General features: G+C 40.0%; 1 protein-coding gene across 7 annotated transcripts in view; it reads right to left on the bottom strand.

The window, feature by feature from the left end:
* mark3a (MAP/microtubule affinity-regulating kinase 3a) overlaps positions 1-19625 on the bottom strand; it is a 42970-nt gene extending 23345 nt beyond the window's left edge. For 4 of the 7 annotated variants that reach the window (XM_077730792.1, XM_077730794.1, XM_077730793.1 and 1 more), the window contains exons 1-5: positions 19066-19625; positions 13362-13547; positions 13224-13277; positions 3258-3306; positions 2672-2737 (exon numbers count right to left, since the gene is read on the bottom strand). In XM_077730792.1, coding sequence (XP_077586918.1) covers positions 2672-2737; positions 3258-3306; positions 13224-13277; positions 13362-13547; positions 19066-19116 — 406 coding nt within the window. In that variant the 5' untranslated portion in view covers positions 19117-19625. The remainder of the gene's footprint in view (positions 1-2671; positions 2738-3257; positions 3307-13223; positions 13278-13361; positions 13548-19065) is intronic. The other 3 variants (XM_077730795.1, XM_077730797.1, XM_077730798.1) reach the window with 1 other exon arrangement.
* Positions 19626-20182: the final 557 nt, after the last annotated feature.

The following is a 20182-nucleotide window of genomic DNA, read 5'->3' as shown; positions in this document are numbered from 1 at the left end:
GCCGGGTCCCCCCTCTTCATTCTCAGAGTCAGCGTCATTGTCAATAGGCTCCTCGGAAATGAGGCCGGCTTTGGCAAAAGCCCGACAACCGTGCAAGCAGACAAGTTCGCCCAGGCGGCCACAATCCACTCGCAAATCGTAGCGCTGTCTGCCACACTTTGTGAAAGTGTTCGCCAGCGATCATCCACTGCTCGTAACTTAGCTTTGAAAGCCCGGTTGATGTCAATGTCAAGTGGCTGCAGTTCTTTGGTCAAGCCGGGAATGACGGCAAGCTCCGAGTTCATTTTCATGACTTTGTTTTTCACGTTGACATGAGATGAGCACGCATAGAGTCACAAATCAAAAGTGACGGCGAGCAGTGAAAAAATCCATCCGGTCGCTTGACATACACTTCACCTAGCCATTCCCTCATTTTCTCCTCGTCCATCCAGCCCTTCAGATTCACCTTCACGATGACGCTGGCTGGAAACTTTTCTTTCGGCAGCGTCTTTCGCTTAAAAATCACCATTGGTGGTAGCTTTTGCATTATAAGGCACCCTGTCTCTTTTGGGGAAAATTTAAGACTTTTATGTGCCTTATGTGCCTTTTATGTACCCCATATTATGGTATTTCACATTCATTTGACTAAGCATAATACTATACATCATGAGTATTTCTTGCTGGATGAGCATTTGAAGCAGGGATTGTGATGGCATGATTAGCCAAAACATTAACATTTTCACTCCACCTCACTTTAGGTGGAGGATGCAGCATAGCCTGAACAAAGCATCCAATAAGTTCCTCCAATGCAGGGAAGTGTGGACAAACTGCTTTGTCAGATCCCCTTAGATTGTTGATCTTAAATTAAATTTAATTTCTTCAATAGGAAAACTAAGTCTCAAAACTATTTTCACGCGCTTCACGCGTAGTTGCCATCTTCTCTTGTTCCTAGGAGTATTGCTTATTTACAGGCTTTTAGCATACAGTATTTTACTATGTCACATCTGCGTCAAGACTGCAGGCAGGCATGCGCACTGTAGACCAGAAGGGGACTTCCATTTGTAGCTCAGGCTGTGAAAGGGACATATCCTCATTGTTAACTGATGCGAATCCATTAACCGTACACGTCCTCACAGCAGAAAGTAACGTTTACATAACACTCACAAATCAGACTGTGCATGAAAACCGCACTCCATGACAGACAGCATGAGACGTCAAATCCATTTTTTATGCATTCAAAATTAATTTGAAATATGAACATTCACAACGAGGCGGGCCGGCGGATGAGTGGTTAGTGCATCGGCCTCACAGCTCTGGGCTCCTCGGTTCAAATCCAGGTCGGTCCAACTGTGTGGAGTTTGCATATTCTCCCCGGGACAATGTGGGTTTCCTACGGGTACTCCGGTTTCTTCCCACATTCAAAAACTTGCATGGTAGGCTGATTGGCCACTCTAAATTGCCCCTGAGTATGGGTGTGAGTGTACATGGTTGTCCGTCGCCTTGTGCCCTGCGACTGCCTGGCCACCAATTCAGGATGTTCCCTGCCTCTGGCCCGGAGTCAGCTGGGTTAGGCACCAGCACCCCCCACGACCCTAATGAGGATAAAGCGGTTTAGAAAATGAATGAAAAATTGAATGAACACATGTCCAAACAAATTTAATGTCTAAAATATCAATTGGACCAAGCAACTATGTATTTCTGTTTTTTCTTCATCTTAAGAGAAATGTTATTTTTATTAACAGTCTCCAGCACTATCAGCGATCCTTGGCAGGATAAGTTGTAAAGAAAATGAACGAATGATTTCATAATGGTATTCATTAATTAAATGATTAAAATACAATTCAAAGTTGTGTTAAGATAATACAGTATTCCCTTGAAATTCGCGAACATAATCGAAAAACTGAAGCAGGATGACCCAATCTTTTTACTATACAGTAATCCCTCGATTATCGGGACTTGACTTATCGTCACCAATTCAGGGTGTCGCGTCTCTGGCCCGAAGTCAGCTGGGATAGGCTCCAGCACCCCCTGCGACCCTAGTGAGATTAAAGTGGTTCAAGGAATGAGATGAGATGAAAATGATGATTTAACACGCAGGTTATCGAGAGTATTATGCCAAGTTGGGCTTCTGGCCATCCAGAGTGCTCTATTGTTGGACAATTCCTCGCAGCACTGATTGGCCAAACATTGCAATGTCACGGGGTCATTTGCAGCCAGTGAATGTCAAGCAGGGCATGTGAATAGACATGATGTGTAGATGTGTCTTGACTTCTGTGGCAGAAGCTCCATTGAACCCTTGAGACCGACTCACTGAACCCCTATAGTTCGAGTAAACCCAGGTTAAGAACCACTGGATTAATTGTTTAACATTAAATAATAGCTGATAAAATCAAGCCTGAAAATATAGATTATTGTATTTGAAAGTGTCAGAGAAAATGACAAAAACCCAGACCGATCTCGTTCAATGACTCTTGGCGGTCTCGCATGAAAAGTCGACGATTTCGGTGCAGCCGTTCTTGTTCATTCATTTGCTCATCAACTACTTGTTGAAAAGACAATTCATTGTGGCACCGCAAATGTATAACAAAAACATGGGAATTTTGTGTTTTTCATGGACTACCTTTTCACAAATGTATTAGATTGAACAAAAATTGAACTTAAACAACTTTGCGTTGAGTGTATGGCTTGTTACCTCCGCTGGCGTACTCCATGACCAGGTAGAGCGTCCTCTCTGTCTCAATGACCTCAAACAGGTTAACTGCCAACACACACAAAAAACACATGAAGGACAGGGAGCTTTAGAGCAGTGTTTCCCCAACCAGTGTGCCGTGAGCGATGTTCAGGTGTGCCGTGGGAAATTACAAGAATTCATATATGGTAATAACCCAAGAGAGAAATCTCAATATTCAAATTGAAATAGAAATGCTAGATTGTATTATAACAAGATTCAAATTGTAATATGAGATTAAAGTCATTTTGTTGCTTATTTTTTATGTGAAGTAAACCGAAAGGTCTTTGGTTTTTCCGGGCTTCAACTTTTGTCGACGGCAACATAAACAAAGCGCGTCATTCGTCAGATGGCCGCCCCACGTGTGTTGTCATATTCCGGCTTTTGTCGGGCCGTTCGAGTTCTGGATTTTCGGTTGAAATCAGAATTTAAGAAAAAAAAAGGTGAAATGTTCGTTCGAACTGCAATTATTTCAAAGTCGGACGTCCGAAAACCAAGGTACCACAGTACATGAAAAAAATTGAGCTGAGTACAGACAACATCTACTTACCAATGTTGGGATGATTCAAGATTTTCATTATTCGAACTTCTCTGAAGAGCTGAAAAGCAAATTACATAGTGAGAGCCAATACACGACAACACAAAGCTACCATCAATTAAAAGAAAAATGGATATTTCAGGAAACCAATTTAGTGATTAAAAACAGGAAAAAATAAGTTATCATAAAGTCAAAGGAAAGATCACAAAGATTGCAAAACATTTCTTAAAACAACAAAAAATTGCCCTTAACCTGCTTGCGAGCTGTCATTGACAGCGAAAGAAGTCTAATCCATTTGAAGCAAAGGGAAATTCGCTGTCAGCCCTCACAGTTCAATGGATTGTACGTCTACCGGTGACAAACCCATTTTAAATTCACAGCAGAAGGGGGAAAACAGCCACGGATGTATTTCGCCGTCAATTGGAGTTAGAGTTGAAGAAAAAATATATGTCACTTGGGGGGAAAAAGAGGTGAAGTGCGTAACCATGACTCAAAGTGAATGTAACAATGACAGATGTCCAATCCATTTTGACAAGGGGGGCTTTTAAATATTAATTCAATTGAAACTTTTTAACATGGTAAAATTCTGCATTTACACGATAAGATTTACATTTTAATGTGTAAATTTCCACTTTCAGGGTAACCACTAATGAAAGTGAATATGAATCCATTCGCATGTATCGAAAGTAATAAACTTCAAATCCATTTCAACTGGGAGATCTGAGAGTTATTACATTTTACACAGCTTACATGATGACTTTTTATTATTAACATGGCAAGCTCCACATTTTCAGTGATCTCATATTGCAACATGATAAAATTAAGTCTTGAAAAAAACAAGTTTCTTCTTTTAAAATTAAAAATGTCCTGGTCTTTTTTTTTTCTCCACCCAAAATGTATTTCCCCCATTTTGTCTCCTCTGACCTTTTATAAAGGAGGCAGTTCAAATAAATGGTGGAGAAAATTAAAGGAAAAACGTCAAAGCCGAGTAAAAATAACCGCTATTTCCAACAAAGTGAAGAACCAAACCCCTAATTATGAAGAGATAACTAATGTATTTTCACGACTATAAGGGTCACTTAAGCCTTAAATTTCCTCCAAAATAGACAGGGCACCTTAGAATCCAGTGTGCTTTATATATATACTAAAATTGTTATCACGATAAAATAAAATAAATCAGTCGATAGGGTACACCATCCTCTACAGCTCTCACAACTACGGCAAGCAGCCACCGACTCTACTATTTTCCCCGTAGAAAAAGTACTGCGCAGTCACTGCTGGGATATATAGTTCTTTTGTCAATACACCCAGCGTGACGGCGAACACACTAATTTGGTGCTCGCCGTCATTCCGGCTGTATTTACAAAAAAAATCCTGCCACTATTTGCGAATGGATTGTGACCTGTACATCTACATCCACACAGGTTTACGAACGGTGGCAAGCAGAGTCCGGCTAGTTACGCTAGCTACTAGATAGCTACTATTTGCGAATGGATTGTGGCCTGGACATCGACATCAACACAGCCTTACGAATGGTAGCAGGCAGCGTCAAGCTAGTTACGCTAGCTGGACGAACATATAAAACTCAGCGTTTTCGATGACTCATTTGCACAATTGTTCAATTCGGACACAGAAAATGAGGACTGTGATAGATTTGTGAGTGATGATGACGCGAGTACATTGTAAAATGGCTAAATTAAGTACAACCGAACACAAATTCGCTTCCGTTGCCTTTTTAAAAATGTGTTTTTAGCGTGTGTCCATATATGTTTAAGGTGGTGTATGTTTTCCATGCCTGGCTGCTTTTTTTAAAAACGGTGCGTCCTTAGTGTGTGTCAAATACAGAAATAGCACTCGTTGCCGACACTGCGGCTTAAAATGCGAAGCGCCATATAATCGTGAAAATACGGTACGCAAAATAAATGTTTTGAAATTATTCATTAAATAAATAAAAACTTTAATTTATGAATAAAAATTATCGAACTTGCCTAACTTTTAATTACCATGACATGGACCCCCTACCAGTCATCATTTTATCATGGTGGTTGTGTTGTTTGGGGCCTTGTGATTCTGGTGTGGTCACCCATGGCAAACCATGACAGTGAGACCTGGAGGGGGCGTGATTGAGCATTACTGACATTGAAACTGTGAATCGGTGGATCTTAACTCCACCGACACACCCTCCCATGAAGAAGTCAAATCTGTAGACTCTGAGGCAGATTTTCTTATCTCGGGTGTTGAAATCATTGAGGTGGTTAAAAAACTTTGCGATGGCAAGACCAGAGATCCTTCTGAAGTTTTAACGGCTTGGGATGTTGTAGGGTTGTCTTGGTTCACAGGCCTCTGCAACATTACGTGGACATCGGGGATGGTGCCTCTGGATTGGCAGGCCGGGATAGAAATCTCCTTTTAAAAAGGGGGACGGAGGGTGTGTTCCAATTTATATGGGAATTAAACTCTTCGGCTTCCCCGGGAAGGTCTATTGGGTACTGGATAGTAGAGCACACCGGGAGGTTAAATCTTGGAGTCATGATGAGAAGTGTGGGTTTCATCCTGGCACGGGAATCAGTGGATCAACTCAGGTTTCTTGGGGAGGCATCAGAGTTGGCCCAACCAGTCGACAAGTGCTTTGTGGACTTAAGAGAAGGCGTTCAACAGTGTCGCACAGGGATTCTTGTGGCGAGTAATCCGGGAGTATAGGATACTGATGCTGTTCATCACTTTCATGGACAGAATACCTAGACGCTGTCATGGCATTAAGGGCTCCGGTTTAGTGGCCTCAGTCTTGCATCACTGCTTTTTGCAGCTGGTGTGAATCTGTTGGCTTGATCGGGCCACAATCTCCAACTCTCACTAGAATGATTCAAAACTTGTGTGAATCAGTCGGGATGAAAATCAGCACCTCCCAATCTGAGACGATGGTCCTCAGTCGGGAAAAGGTGGGATGACCTCTTCGGGTCAGGGATGAGGTCCTTCCCCAAGACGATTTTAAGTATCTCGGAGTCTTGTTTACGAGTGAGGAAACAATGGAGCACGTGATTGACAGGTGGAGCAGTGTGGTGTCTGCAGTGATGCAGACTCTGCATCCGTTTTTTATGGTGACAAAGGATCTGAGCTGAAACGTGGAAGTACTCTATTCATGATCAATGTTCCTACCCTTGTGTATGGTAACGAGTTCTGGGTTGTGGCCGAAAGAACAAGATCCTGAATATAAACGGCTTGACCTGGGCGATAAAATGATAACGCAAATTATCGTCAAAAAGCTCTTGTCAACAATAATAAAAACTTTAGAGAAAAGTCGAGAAATTTAAACTCCAATTACACCACCCGAACACCACAAAGAAGAGAGGGGTGCTGATGCGTGAATGCGAGTTCCAGACCAGCGTTCAGTGGATGAGGAAGTTGGTGAGGAACGGCTAATGATTTTGCAGCAGGGTTAAGGATAGAGCCGCACACACAGAGCATGAAAGCAAAATGACTATAACACAACCAAAATAAGCAATTATGAAATGCAGGGCAACACCAAGTCTACCTACTAAAAGATTAAGTCTCCCTGTTGTGTATTTTATCTGTACTTATAAATGCAAGCAAGACACACTTCAGACAAATCACGATTGACTGAACATTGTGATCGCTCAACCTACCCTCTCAAACCCTCAAGCTTGCAGGTAAAGGTTCAAGACATCAGTCCAGTCTTAATTCTCTCTCTAATATCCAAGAGGATGTTGATTGGCTCACAGAGGGAAAGATATCACGGGAAGCCAATGAAAGAAATTTTCAGTGTATGGCTCTTCTAGATTAAGACACAGAAAGGATTTCTTTCTTCTTTTTTTTAAATGCCTTTTAAAACTCCTCTACACAAACAGCAGCCTTATTGAAAATTTTCCCAACCCATTTAACACAATTTTCACTTGGGGACAGGCGGTACATTCTTTGCTTACTTCATAAAGCAATTCACTCATTTTATGCTAATTTTATGAAAATATGGCAAAAATCAAAAGCTCGTTAACCTGAGTTCAAACAGGTTCATCGAGCTTCTTATTTCATTATTTTTTAAATGGCCACATTGTTTCTTTATGTGAGGCTGAACATAGTCTGCTTGTCAATTGTGATGATCTCTTCAGTTGATTATTTTATTTATTTCACATTGCACATTGAATTTAGATTTGAAGGCAAATGGATGAAAATAAGGATGCTTGTCAAAATTTCGGGAGGATTTCTATTAATTATTTTTCATAGTGTAAGTCGGGAGTTGTCTTATCTTTATTGCACAACACAACAACAACACTTTAAAATCCTATTTTATGTCCTCTTTTTTTAAAGTAAGATAATTTTTTTTTTTTTTATAATTGTATAACGAGGAAAGTAATTTATTCACATATTCAATAACGTTTCAAATTAGGAAGACAAAGAATGTGATAGTTATCATAATAATTATCTTAAGACAAATTCTTTTAATTGCGATAACAATTCTCGTCAAATCCTCCAGCATTAAAAGGGGCTGAAATTAGTTTTCTTCGCAGGGTGTCCAGACTCTCCCTTACAGATAAGGTGAGAAGCTCGGTCATCCAGGAGGGGCTCAGAGTAGAGCTGCTGCTCCTCTGGATCAAAAGGAGGTTGATTAGTTGGCTCGGGCATCTGATTCAGAGGCCTCCCAGACGCAACCCTGGTGTGGTGTTCCGTGCACAACCACCTGGGAGGAGGCCACGGGCCCGACCCAAAACCCATTGGCAAGATTATGTATTCCGGCTGGCCTGGGAACCCCTTGGGATTCTTCTTTAAGAGCTGGATGAAATAGCTGGGGAGAGTCAAGTCTGGGCTTTCCTGCTGAAACTGTTGCCCTATGACTCGACCATATATCCACGAGGGAAGGTGATGTTTCACATTAAAACCGATAATTCTAACATTGATTTAACAGAACTATGAACAAAATGAATTGATTGGCTGCTATTTGACCTGAGTAAATTGTTTTTCCAATATATTTGAACTGGGAGAGCTGATAGTGATCGTATGGATAATATGGGAAAAAAAGCACTAAAAGATAAAGAATTGCACAAACCATGGAAAACATAAATAATCACCAAATAGTTAAAACACAGTTAGTGACCGTTAAACATGTGAAGCGCATTTCCATCAGCCTGACGACAAAGCTGCCATGGGAACGTATACGGGCCCATAAACAAAATTAGACCAAAACAGATGATTTGGCACAAATTACAAACATTACATAAAGAATGCATGGACATTCCGACGGTGTGACAAGAGACATTTTTTTCGCTTCAGGGGGTTTGACTGGAAATGTTTGAAACACATTACAGTCGTACCTTTGCGTACGAAAATAATTGGTTCCAGAAATGTTTTTGTAACTTGAACTTTTACTACAAAAACTACCAACTAAACACTTAAAAAATGACCAAAATGTCCCACTCATCATGAAATATGCCAGAAACAGACAAAAATGAAAGAAATTAAGAGAAAATAATTTCTTAATGGATTATGAATAACACGCATGTAATAACTTGCTCTATTTTGTGCAGTGGTACAGTATAATAAAGAAGCTAACCTTAGTACACAAACATGCACATAAACACACATCCAGTACAGAAAGGCCATGCAAGGAGTTGTCACTTTTAATGCTTCCTGCTGCTTCAATAGCCTAGCAATGCTATTCATTTCATTTGCATCAATAATTTTAAATGGAGAACTATGTGATGACAAACAAGGGCCAAAGGAGAGTTGTTTTTGTGGGAGGATCCAAGTGGAAGTAAAATAGGCTGCAATAATCTTATCTGGATTATGTCAGAATGAAATCATGTAAACAGGGAATGCATTCACAATTTAGGGGATTTCTTAACTTGAGATTTGAAGACCAAAGGCTTTCGTATCTAGAGGTACTAGAGATCATTCTGTGTGTACGTAAGTCGGATGAGATTTGAGTGTGATTTTATGATTATTTATTCCAAATACTTTTTTTGTTTTTAGTCTACAAAACAATGCCTGATTAACAGTTTTAACAAAAAAGTAATTAGATATTACGTGCATAACGTAATACAGGCATGCACAATGAATTGGTGTACACATTACTCCCACCAGAAAAAAATATTTTACCTCTCAAATCATAAATAGCAGCCAAAAACACTATTATAGAGAAAAATGTTGGCGCAACCAGTGAATCCTTTTATTTTATAGGTGACATGATTTATTGACTCTTAGCAGGGGAATATCATCAACCTTTTGGGATACAAACTATTGCAAACTATCACTGGATCATTATATGGTCATAACCTTGATTGGACCTTTTTGCCTTCAATGGAACTAAAAGACGATCAGTAGCAACCAGCCTGCTCGATTCTTAGGGATCAGGCGTTAGCTGTTTTGTGCAACCGGTCAACAGCAGGTATGAACAAAAGGTCGAATCAGGGGGATTAGAGAGCACTTTCAATCCATGGTGAACAATCGTCTCTCTCTTTGGTTTTGTAAACTATTCACCATTACCAGGACTAGCCATGTTTGTGTGTTTATAGCTTCACACAAGGGCAAATTCAGTACTCGAAATCTTTCAAGATGGCTTCAGTTTCTTAAAATAAACATTGGAGGAAATTGCGTGTCGTGACAAATCCGTGTTGGCGTATTGTGTGTTTGTACCAGTTCCTCAGTTATGACTCGATACTTTTTTTGGAGGGGGTGTCTCTGACACACAAAAGGTGCCGAATCAATGGCGCTTTGGAAAAACTGATGGAAAACCACCAGGGGATTGGGGATAGCACCGGTGGGGGCTAAAGCCCAACAGACCAACTCTTAGCGAGCTTGACAGGATCGAAGTAACTCCAAATTTTGACTCTAATGAAACCCAAAGTAATCAGATATGCAAGACAAAGAGTCTTGAGAACTAAAAAAAAATAATAGCATAAAAACTATGCTCCTAAATTTACAAAAGGAGACATGAGCATATCACAAAGCGATATGGTAATGGAACATTTAAATCATTGGCTGTCATTGATCTACATAGACATAGCAGAGTTGCTGTGACCTTGCTTGAAAAATGAACTGATTTATTATTGACCAAGCACTTTGTCAACATTACATGGGATATCATTGAAATTAACGAAAAACATTAACAACCTTTCTCATTTGCAATGTTAAATTTTACTGAATAAATTATCTAATTCGCTATCATTACAGTACTGGCCCGAATATAAGACGACCCCTATATTTCAAGACTCAAGTTTGAAAAAAGATTTGTTTAGGATGTACTGTGATTATTGTGTATAAAAATTGAATTTGAGGTTTTTAAAAAAACACCCAATTCAATTTATATTTACAAAATACTGACAGTAGAGTCGAACCTCGTCATACAACCGCTCGTCATACAACATTCTTGTCTTACGACGAAAATTTCCATCGAATAATTCGCCCGAGATACAATCAAAATTTTGTTATGCGACCAAGCCAGATGGCCATGGCAGTCTTTTTTGAATTTCTTTCGTGTATAAAATAATTCTACCACCACTGGGCAGTCTTTTCATTTACCCACCCGCATTACAAAGGATCGGCAGAGTTTTGCAAAAGAAAAGGAGACCGTTGACAATGGACATTAACGTGAAATAATTGAAAAATATGAGTGGGGCAAGTGTTACTGAACTCGCTAGGCAATACGAGAGGAATACGTCAACCATTTTCACCACGCATAAGCAGAAGGACGCATCAAGACATTTGCCTTGATTATCGCCGAGGAAAGTTACATCCCCCAGCAAGTTTTCAACTGCTATTTAACAATCTTAAACCTGCAAATGTCTAACCATATTAGCCGAAAGTTTTTTTTGCATAAACTCTATCCAACATCGCCGTCATAGAAACTTTACGGTGTTTTAACTAAATAAAAACTGACCAACTGTTCATTCAGAGAGAGAGTTGCAAAGGACACCAGTCTGAGCGGTTCTCCACTGTTAGAGCTCTCTCCCCCCATTCTGCAGTCTGGTAATAAACCTATTTCCTTTAAATTGGTCTCACTCTTTTGCTCCTGAAGTTGTACCACAGACCTGACATTCGGAGTGACTTATATTTAAAATTCAATATTGTTTATTCATTATCTCAATGTTTTTTTAATAATCACTATATTTGTCAAATTCTAACCACGATATATTGGTAGACGAGGCCAGTGGTTGTTTTTGTCGATCTCTTCTTATCTCATTATGTAACGAAGTCTGAATGCGCAACAGTGGCCTACTGTAGTTCTATACTCTTTATAGTGTTTAATTGGAGGTCACTTCCGGTTAATATTTTCAGAACACCGTTACTGAGAAGAGGGTTGAAGTAAAAATTAGATTTATTCTGCAATGCAATTTATGTCTGCATTTTCCTACTTTACTGTGCTTTTTTTTTGGCTGGTGTATCTTATACTCTGGAGTGATTTATAATCGGAAAAACACAGCACACATCCACACAAAAGTAAAGTGTTGCTTCTACTGACAAATGTCTTTACATACAAAAATATTCAGGTAACAGAAGACCTCATAGTTTGCTAAATGCAGCTTTATTCTTTTCCTATCGTTATTTTCACCCAAGAAAGTTATGGTGCAGTGAAAAAAAGAAGCATGGTGTATGAAAGTGTTCACAAGTCTTGCTATCGCCCTGGTTGATGACGAATGGCTTGGAAAAAGTCTATACGTGTCTTGTTAATTTGACTGGTTTCATAAATAATGTTCCCATCTTTTTTGGTGTGGTTAGCACACGTTTCATAGTAGATTGGTATACAGGCGGTCGTCGACTTACGCATTTCTTTTTGACGGACCGGTCGTAAAGCGCTCTGTACATATGTCGATCCATGTTGTGGATATTATTGTATCAGTGATAATTTTACAATTGGCACACTGCGAGTCCCAGGGATTCGCTTGTCTGAAAACTGTGCGTCCCAGGAAACTTGTCACGAGTCCCAACATACTACGGATGCAAATAAAACATAAACAACGATATATAAACATTCAGATTTAATTTATTTATTATATGGTTTAGGGTTAGGGTTTATTTATCATTGTACTAGTCTTTCAGCTCGTAGATCCTCCTCTCTTTGCAGCCAAAAGTCTTTTGAAATGTGCGTATTTTTCCTTGCCGCCCCCGTTTTGCTTCATGATCATCGATCGAATCTTCTGCAGTTCTTTTCTTACTAGTTGTATTTTTAACTGCGAAATAACTATCCAGACTGTTTTGCTTTTTCTGAAACATTTTTTATCTTTCTTACACTATTACGAAACTCTTGCTATCGCTTTCTCTCCTTCGTCTGCTAGTGTCTGCTAGTCTCGCGAGAATTATTTCGCAAAGATTATGTGGAATAAATTGGTTTGCTATCGGATATATGTGTTTTGGTTTTTTTTTTGATAAAAATTTCTTTGCGTCCGAAAAAAGCACATTACTTGAAATTGTGCGTCTGGAAGAAAAGCTGTGCGTATCAGACGCAGGACGCAGAGGTAACGAGAACACTGTTGTATGATAACGTTTTTCATGTTGAATCGTCTAAGACAGTGTTTCTAAATTGGGGTTTGATCGAACCCTAGGGGTTCGGTGAGTCGGTCTCAGGGGTTCAGTGAAGCCTCTGCTGCGGAGATCAAGGCACGTCGACTCATCATGTTCATACACGATAACGTGCTCCGCTTGACCATCACTGCCTGTCGATGATTACGTGACATTGCTAGGCCAATCAGTGCTGCAAGGAATGTATATATCCTGATTTTTGTTTTTAAATAATTTACTTTACACTGAAGTAGTGTTCGGTGAATGCACATATGAAACTAGTGGGGTTTGGTATCTCCAACAAGGTTAAGAATCACTGAGCATTCACAACATTTGCAATGAACTGTCATGCAAAGTCTAATAGACATAACCCGCATAGGTCTTAAGTCAATAACTGTTTGTACTTTTAGTCGATTTATTAGGCAGTCCTAAATAGCGTCGATATTAAATAGAGCTATTTTGGCAAATTACCTTCTGAAGACTGTTTGGATTCAGCTGCGTCTTGTCAATGATTTTAATGGCAACCTATACAGCAAAGAAGAAGCAAGAGACAAACATTCAAAGAAAAGCCCCACAAAAAAAGGCCACCCGCAATGAATCTCCACTCACCTCTCTCCCAGTGAGGATGTGTCGGGCCAGCTTGACCTTGGCAAAGTTCCCCTTGCCGATAGTCTTCAGCAGGCGGTAGTTTCCAACATGAGGTTGCTGAGGCTCGTCGCTACGCGAACGTACGCCCGAACGGGACGAACGTGAGCTGCTGACTTCCTGTCGGCCATTGCTGTGAGAGGACGTGTGCTGCAAGACAATCAACCAGTTGGTATAATTTCAGAACCATGAAATATTCCCTTTGCTCCCATTGACAATGATAAAATGGCTAATCCATTTGGATTTGGAGTACCCAGATTTGAGAAGATTTTTTCTTGTACAAATATTGTTGTTGTTGTTGTCTTGACATTATCAAGACGATTGACAAATTTACAGTCTACTGCTTTATTTATTTATATATAAAGCTCAAGTTCCACCTTAAAACTGAATTGTATCCTGTTGAAATTGGAAATTTTTCACACTAAAAACGGAGGTGAACACATTAAATAAAGAAAATGATCCGATCCAAATGTCGGGAAATCCATCATGACAAAATGGGACATTTACCACATTACCAAATGAATACGAGTACATAACTATTTGAAATTAATCAAGCTCAAATGGGAAATTTCAACCAACCATCATTTGCTGCCAGCCTCTCTCATTGACAAAAAATCTTGACCTGATTTGCAGAGTAGTGTCAGTGGTCATGTCAACTTAGTTCCTGGCTGTGCTTCTCACAACACATGTATTGGTTTTGTTGGAGAGGCATCTTTTTCAAAAGCCAGCGGGGCTGACCGTATCAAAACTGGCAAGGGTTAGTATCAAGTGAGCCGCACCCGAATGCATCTCCTCTTCCCGCCCACTGAAACTCAGTTGTCGTTCCATATTCACTCCAAGGAAATACGCTGGTTCTTCAAGTTTTCTGGAACTAAAACTGCAAACTAATTATTCTAAAAGATACCGCGGAAACTCACAGTTGTCGTTCCACATTCAGTCCAAGGAAATACGCTGGTTCTTCAAGTTTTTGGGAACTAAAACGAGGCTAAACTTAGCTCATCAATTATCTTTTATTCCAGTATAGTTTTATTTAAGGATATAAAGTGGTACCTTTACATAGAAATGCTGCTAGTTCAGTGGTACCTCTACACACGAGCATAATTTGTTCCGGGACTGAGCTCGTATGTCGATATTTTCGGAGCTAACAGGCTAAGGAAGGAAAACAGGAAATGCAACAGCTCAGGCTACCCACATATTGATTGTGGGTAATGGAAGTTTTATTCTGAGAAAGGGTGCTATTGGCTATCGGTGTTGTGTCCACGGGTATACTTCATTACCCAAAAAGCCATCTTTTTGCCCGCGCATGCGCGTTGTGCGTTTTCTGGTCCATGTGTAGGAGAAACCCGTGTGAATAAATCGTTCAGTGCTCGTAGATATCTGTTATACACGAAAGAGATGCGAAAAAGAGAGTGCACTACAATGATAAGTAGCCTCTCATGTCATGGCCACCTGTCTTTCTCGCATCTCGAAATGTTTTTCTCCTATCAAGAGCGACTTATTTGCTCGAAATTTTCCTCGTATCTTGAGCATCTCGTAGGTAGAGCTGCTCATATGTAGAGGTACCACTGTATATAGGAAATGTTGAGGGTACGAAACACTTTGATATGCTAATTACCGTTCCAGGATACGAAAAACTCTCCCACTATCAAAAGATCAGATATTTGATATAGCAGCGTTTGAGAATGTTGCTCTTGAGTGGCCTCTCTGGGCTTAGCAGAAAAAAAGGCTGACTTGGCACTCACCACCCTCACAACATGCACACAGCGACGCTACAAGCACTTCCCTTATACAATACTTTTCTTTTTAAATTGTCGTGCTGGTGTTCATTTCCCGTTATCTCCCAACACCTCGCTGGCCTCCCATTCGTAGTGAGTCTTTGAATGCGCAAGGTTAGCGCGCTGTAAAAGCCAGCTAGTTTAGCAGAGAAGCCATTCTGTCCAAGTGTAATTAGTGAGCCAAGAAATGACCCTCCTTGTCTCTTGGGCAACAAGTTCCTGAGTCTTGTGCTGACCCACGTTCATCCTGGAGTTGTTTCTTGAGTATTTACTCAGTGTGCCTAACATAATTTGAAGTTTTTGGTGTATTATTGGGGTGGGTATATTATAGTATTTATTATTTGTTTGCATATTGCAAAGAATTGGGTTTTAATGTTGATTTAAATGCTGTTCTTACCGCTCCGTGTCAGTGATGTGAAGGAGAGAGATAGCGACGGTGCAGAAGAGCTGGACCGGTTTTGTTTGGTTCAGTGTTGTAACATCAATTCTCTTGTATTTTTGCTGGTTTTGCATATGCATGTCATACAAAATTGGTACTTTTTTTGATTTTTAAAAAGTTTGGAAACACACAGAGAAACCCAATAAAATGTTAATAAATTCTAAATTAATATAAATGAAATGAATACAAATGGAAATAAATTGCTTGTGGCCCTTAAAGCCTTTTGAAGTAGATTTTGTGACTTGGTGTTTAAATTAAGAGTGTTGTAGTGTTAAAATGTAACTTTTAGATATACCAAATGATAAAAAGTAGATTTTGGTTTAACTGTTTGACTACCATTTTGAACCAGATCAACAATAAAGGAAACGATAAGTCAGGAAACGTTAAAAAAGTATTGCATTAGTTTGCCTAAATAATAAAAAGACCATCAAATTTCCGCCTTTTGCTCAAAAGGCTGAAGGGCCTCCTGTGAGCCTGTCATGTCGGCGCAGAAACACGCCACTGGACAATGACCTGAGTCCCTAGACGCCACTCGACACTCCCACTGGCAACCAACACGATTCGGGACGGGAAGGAGTTCGAGAGGAAGGAAGGGAACAGGTGGAGGGGGGTTAATCCATGACGTACATCAAGCTGGCGGCAAGCCATTAACTGCTCTGGGAAGATGGATTTTCAGAATAAAGCCACAACAGTTGTAAATGTTTGAATCTATGAGAGGGCACTCATCCAAAAATATTCTGACTTTTTATCTTGATCAACTTTTGAGTGTTATTAAGAGCTATAACCAGTTTATGAAAATAACCCAAAATCAACAAGAGGCGACAACCTAAGAACGGACCTGAAAATTGACAAAAAAAAATTCCCTGTAATAACCTGTCCAAACATAGCCAAAAATCAAGAGAATGTGGCAAAAATTACACAGGAATAGAACTGGCCAATATCATCAAGATGGCCATATCGCAGAGCGATGTTCAGTTTGCAAGATTTCTTTTTCAGAAATAAATAAGTTCCATTTATTTACTTCAATTGAACAGGTAATGTGGTTGATAGGGATCTCATGGGCATAGCAGACGTAAACACAATCATCATAATATTAGGATTAATTTTACAGTCATACCTTGAGATACGAGCTTAATGTGTTCCGGGACTCAGCTCGTATATTGATTTACTTGTATCTCAAATCAACGTTTCCCATATAAATGAACCAAATAGAAATTATTTTGTTCCCACCTTTTGAAAAAAACCCAACAAAAAACAGGATATTACATGGAAAAAAAACGTTTTAATGGTTGTAATTCACCATTTACTAACAGAGTAACAAATAAGTAGTGGTTTTGATGTTTAATGATAAAATGAGACATTATTCAATACAACGGGGAGTTCACGGATGGGAAAGAGAGAGGGTGGCAGGCACAAGTGAGTGATTTTTTTCCATGTTTCATGCAAGATAGTTTATTTTGTGAATTTCATGCAGAGACGTCAAAATAAGTTTTGTTTAGCGTTCCATCTGATTATCTGCACTTTATTTTAAAATAAATGACCATATAGGCAGCATTGTCTTGCGTTATGGCGTTTCGTCTGTCACCTTGCAGTTTCGTGCATGTTAAGTCTAATTTACCCGCATATAAGCTGTACGTACCTGGATTCATTCATCATTCTTTTGAGCGACAAATATGGCATATATGCGAGAAAATACATCCTCTGACGTCAAAATACGTTTAATTTAGCATTTTCTGTTTATATGTCCTTTATTTTGAAATAGATTACCTTATTGGTGGCATTGTCTTGCATTATGGTGTTTCGTCTTCGTCAGGTTGTAGTTTCGTGCATGTCAAGTCTAATTTAGCCGCATATAAGCAGTACCCTGGATTCAGTCATTCTTTTGAGCAACAAATACGGCTTATATGCGAGAAAATGGGGGTGAAAATCCACTCAATTCATACTAAAGTTTAATGCGGGCATGCCAAATTCATAGGAGCCTAGTAAAGGATACCAACAGGGAGGGATCAAAATGTTATTGTCGTGTGATCTATCAATAGTTCCTTGGTGATCTACCAATAATTCCATGGTGGTCTACCGGTAGATCGCAATGGCCACCCCTGCATAATAGTTTTTCCATATCTGCTATACGTTATCTGTGAAAAACAAGGGATTAGTGTACTTAAAGTATGGGAATTCCCAATTGAGCACCTCAACAGGGTTTTTTACTATTTACTAGCATTATATGTGAGGATGTTTCTAAAATAAAGTGAGTTGTAGTAGTCTTGGAGATAAATAGATATTGTAACTTAATTACACATTATTTTTTTTCCTCCAAGATGGCGGCGCATGCGTGAGCAGCGGTTCGAAGCTCTCTCTACTTGTGCACCCTTTTTAATGTGTTTTGTGTGTCCTGTCAGGAATTGTTCGTCAAAACCGGACATTAAATTCAGTTATAACCGCCTAGACATAGCAAACATCGGTTACGAGCAGCGAAATAAGATTTCTAGCTTCACCGGCAACGTACCGGTAGAGACTGTGACACTAGAGACTGCTGTTGGATAATGACAATAAAAGCATTAAATTCAATTCAATTATTTTTTGACTTAAAAAGGAAATCGAGCAAATAGTTATTCAATCAATTATTCATTTAGTTTCTTTCTTTGCATAATTTGAATTTGAGGAATGTCAAATTGAGAAAAAGGTAAAGATTATATTTGAGAACGTTTTTGCACACAATTGGTTTATTTTTTATACTTTTTAAAATGCCCATGTCTCATGTAAGTATATATTTGTACAATGAGCGTAGTTTCCCTTTTTTACATTTACATTAATAGTGAACCCCAAAAGAAGGTGCTAGTTTGGAACAAGAAACGTGCTTTGCACTTAAAATACAGTAAATTGTATCCACACAGCCAAGGCCAGCCAAAATTTACATCACTACTGATGCCCTACAAAACATGCTAAATATAGAGGTATAAATTTATTCTGACAAGCTAAACCGGAAATGCTTCTATTAACACCGCTTGTTTTGAGCAGTAAATCAGACAGGGAGCTATGCTGGTCACGAGTGGGAGGGAGTAAAATGGTATTCTAAATTTGACTGGTCTAATTCCTTGATTGACACCTACAAGAGCCATACGGAAGCCAGAACACAATCCCCTCAATCTTTTGCCAAGCCAACAGGCAAAGTACTGTAATGTAGTTTTGTTCGTCTGGGGCCTTCGCAAGTCTCACCAATACATCCAAAATCAGCAACTATCGCCCCAAAACGAGACACGTGTCCACGACAAATACAATTGTGACCAAAAAATAAATCAACCGAGAAGAAACACTAGAATTAGCAGGGCTTTTGGGAGGGCCGAGGAGGAAGCGGATTGTTTACGAAGTCTGTGTGAGAGAACAATACGCTATGATTCTGTGCTAGAAATGCAGAAAAATGTGTGAATGGAACTGGTAACGAACGGCTACTCACACTTTCTGTCGCCTTCTCATTGACGGTGGGCAAAGGGGTTTTGGTTGACATGTTTCAGGCGAGGGCAAGCGGCCCACAATCCGGTGACACCTCGTTCAATCCCGCGGTGACGGAAGGGGGGCACAGTCGCATGGAGTTCCGACCAAGTGTGAAGCCCGACCTCCACAAAAACAACACTTTACGTGCTCAAAAACGACAAAAAATACTAATGGTAGTTGGCCCGAGACCCTATGGGGCCAAGCGAACTCCGCCAACCTTCACAGAGACGCTATTCCTCCACCACTTCCCAAAAAAAACGCCCCGGGCTTTTTTTCGCACTCAAGACCGCCTAACAGCGACGGACCATGGCCTCCAATGTCACGCGGTGGGGGGGCTCTGTCGTCGGGAGGGGGGCGTGGGGGTTCAAACAGGCTCGCAGGTGTCAATCCTCGGCGTCGGCACGATTTGGTCCATCTCGAGCGGCCCGAAGTGGAGGCGCAGCTCCGTGTGATTTTAGGTGGGACCAAAATGGCTCCTGGTACTCAGCGACTGGGCTCGGATTAAGAGGCGTTCGAGGACCTCTGTCGGGCTTGGACAAATGAGCTTTCATCAATACCGGAACTCGCCGAGACCTCTAGAAAGCTTCGCTATTTTGCGGTTCACTTTACGCTGTCACGCACAAATTTGAGTCATCCGTGACAACAATAGAACACAGGCGTATAACATAAATCTTGTATAGAAAAAAAATGAATGCATAACTATATGCAATGCTTATACCCAATTCAGTCATTCATATTTGGAGCCGCTTATCCTTACGAGAGTCAGGAGTGCTGGAGCCTATCCTAGTTTAGAGTGGGCAGTAGGTACACAATAATACACGCTGAACTGGTTGCCAGCCAATCACTGCCAATTCAAACTTTTCAACCATTTTCAATTCATTTGGGAGTAATTTCCATGATTCATACATTTTGACATAAAATGTCTGAAGTTTTCTGCTATTGAATTCTAATCTACACAATGGGTCAACGTTATTCTTCCTTCCACATCCTTTGCCCATATAAAACCACTGCCACTTTAAATTGTGTTTGCTCAGTATATATTTACTCATAAAATACAAAGAACAATTTCTCACATTCCC

Source organism: Stigmatopora nigra, chromosome 13, assembly GCF_051989575.1.
Source record: "Stigmatopora nigra isolate UIUO_SnigA chromosome 13, RoL_Snig_1.1, whole genome shotgun sequence".
NCBI lineage: Eukaryota > Metazoa > Chordata > Actinopteri > Syngnathiformes > Syngnathidae > Stigmatopora > Stigmatopora nigra.
The sequence above is the reverse complement of the archived record's forward strand: the minus strand, read 5'-3'. Positions and strand labels throughout refer to the sequence as shown.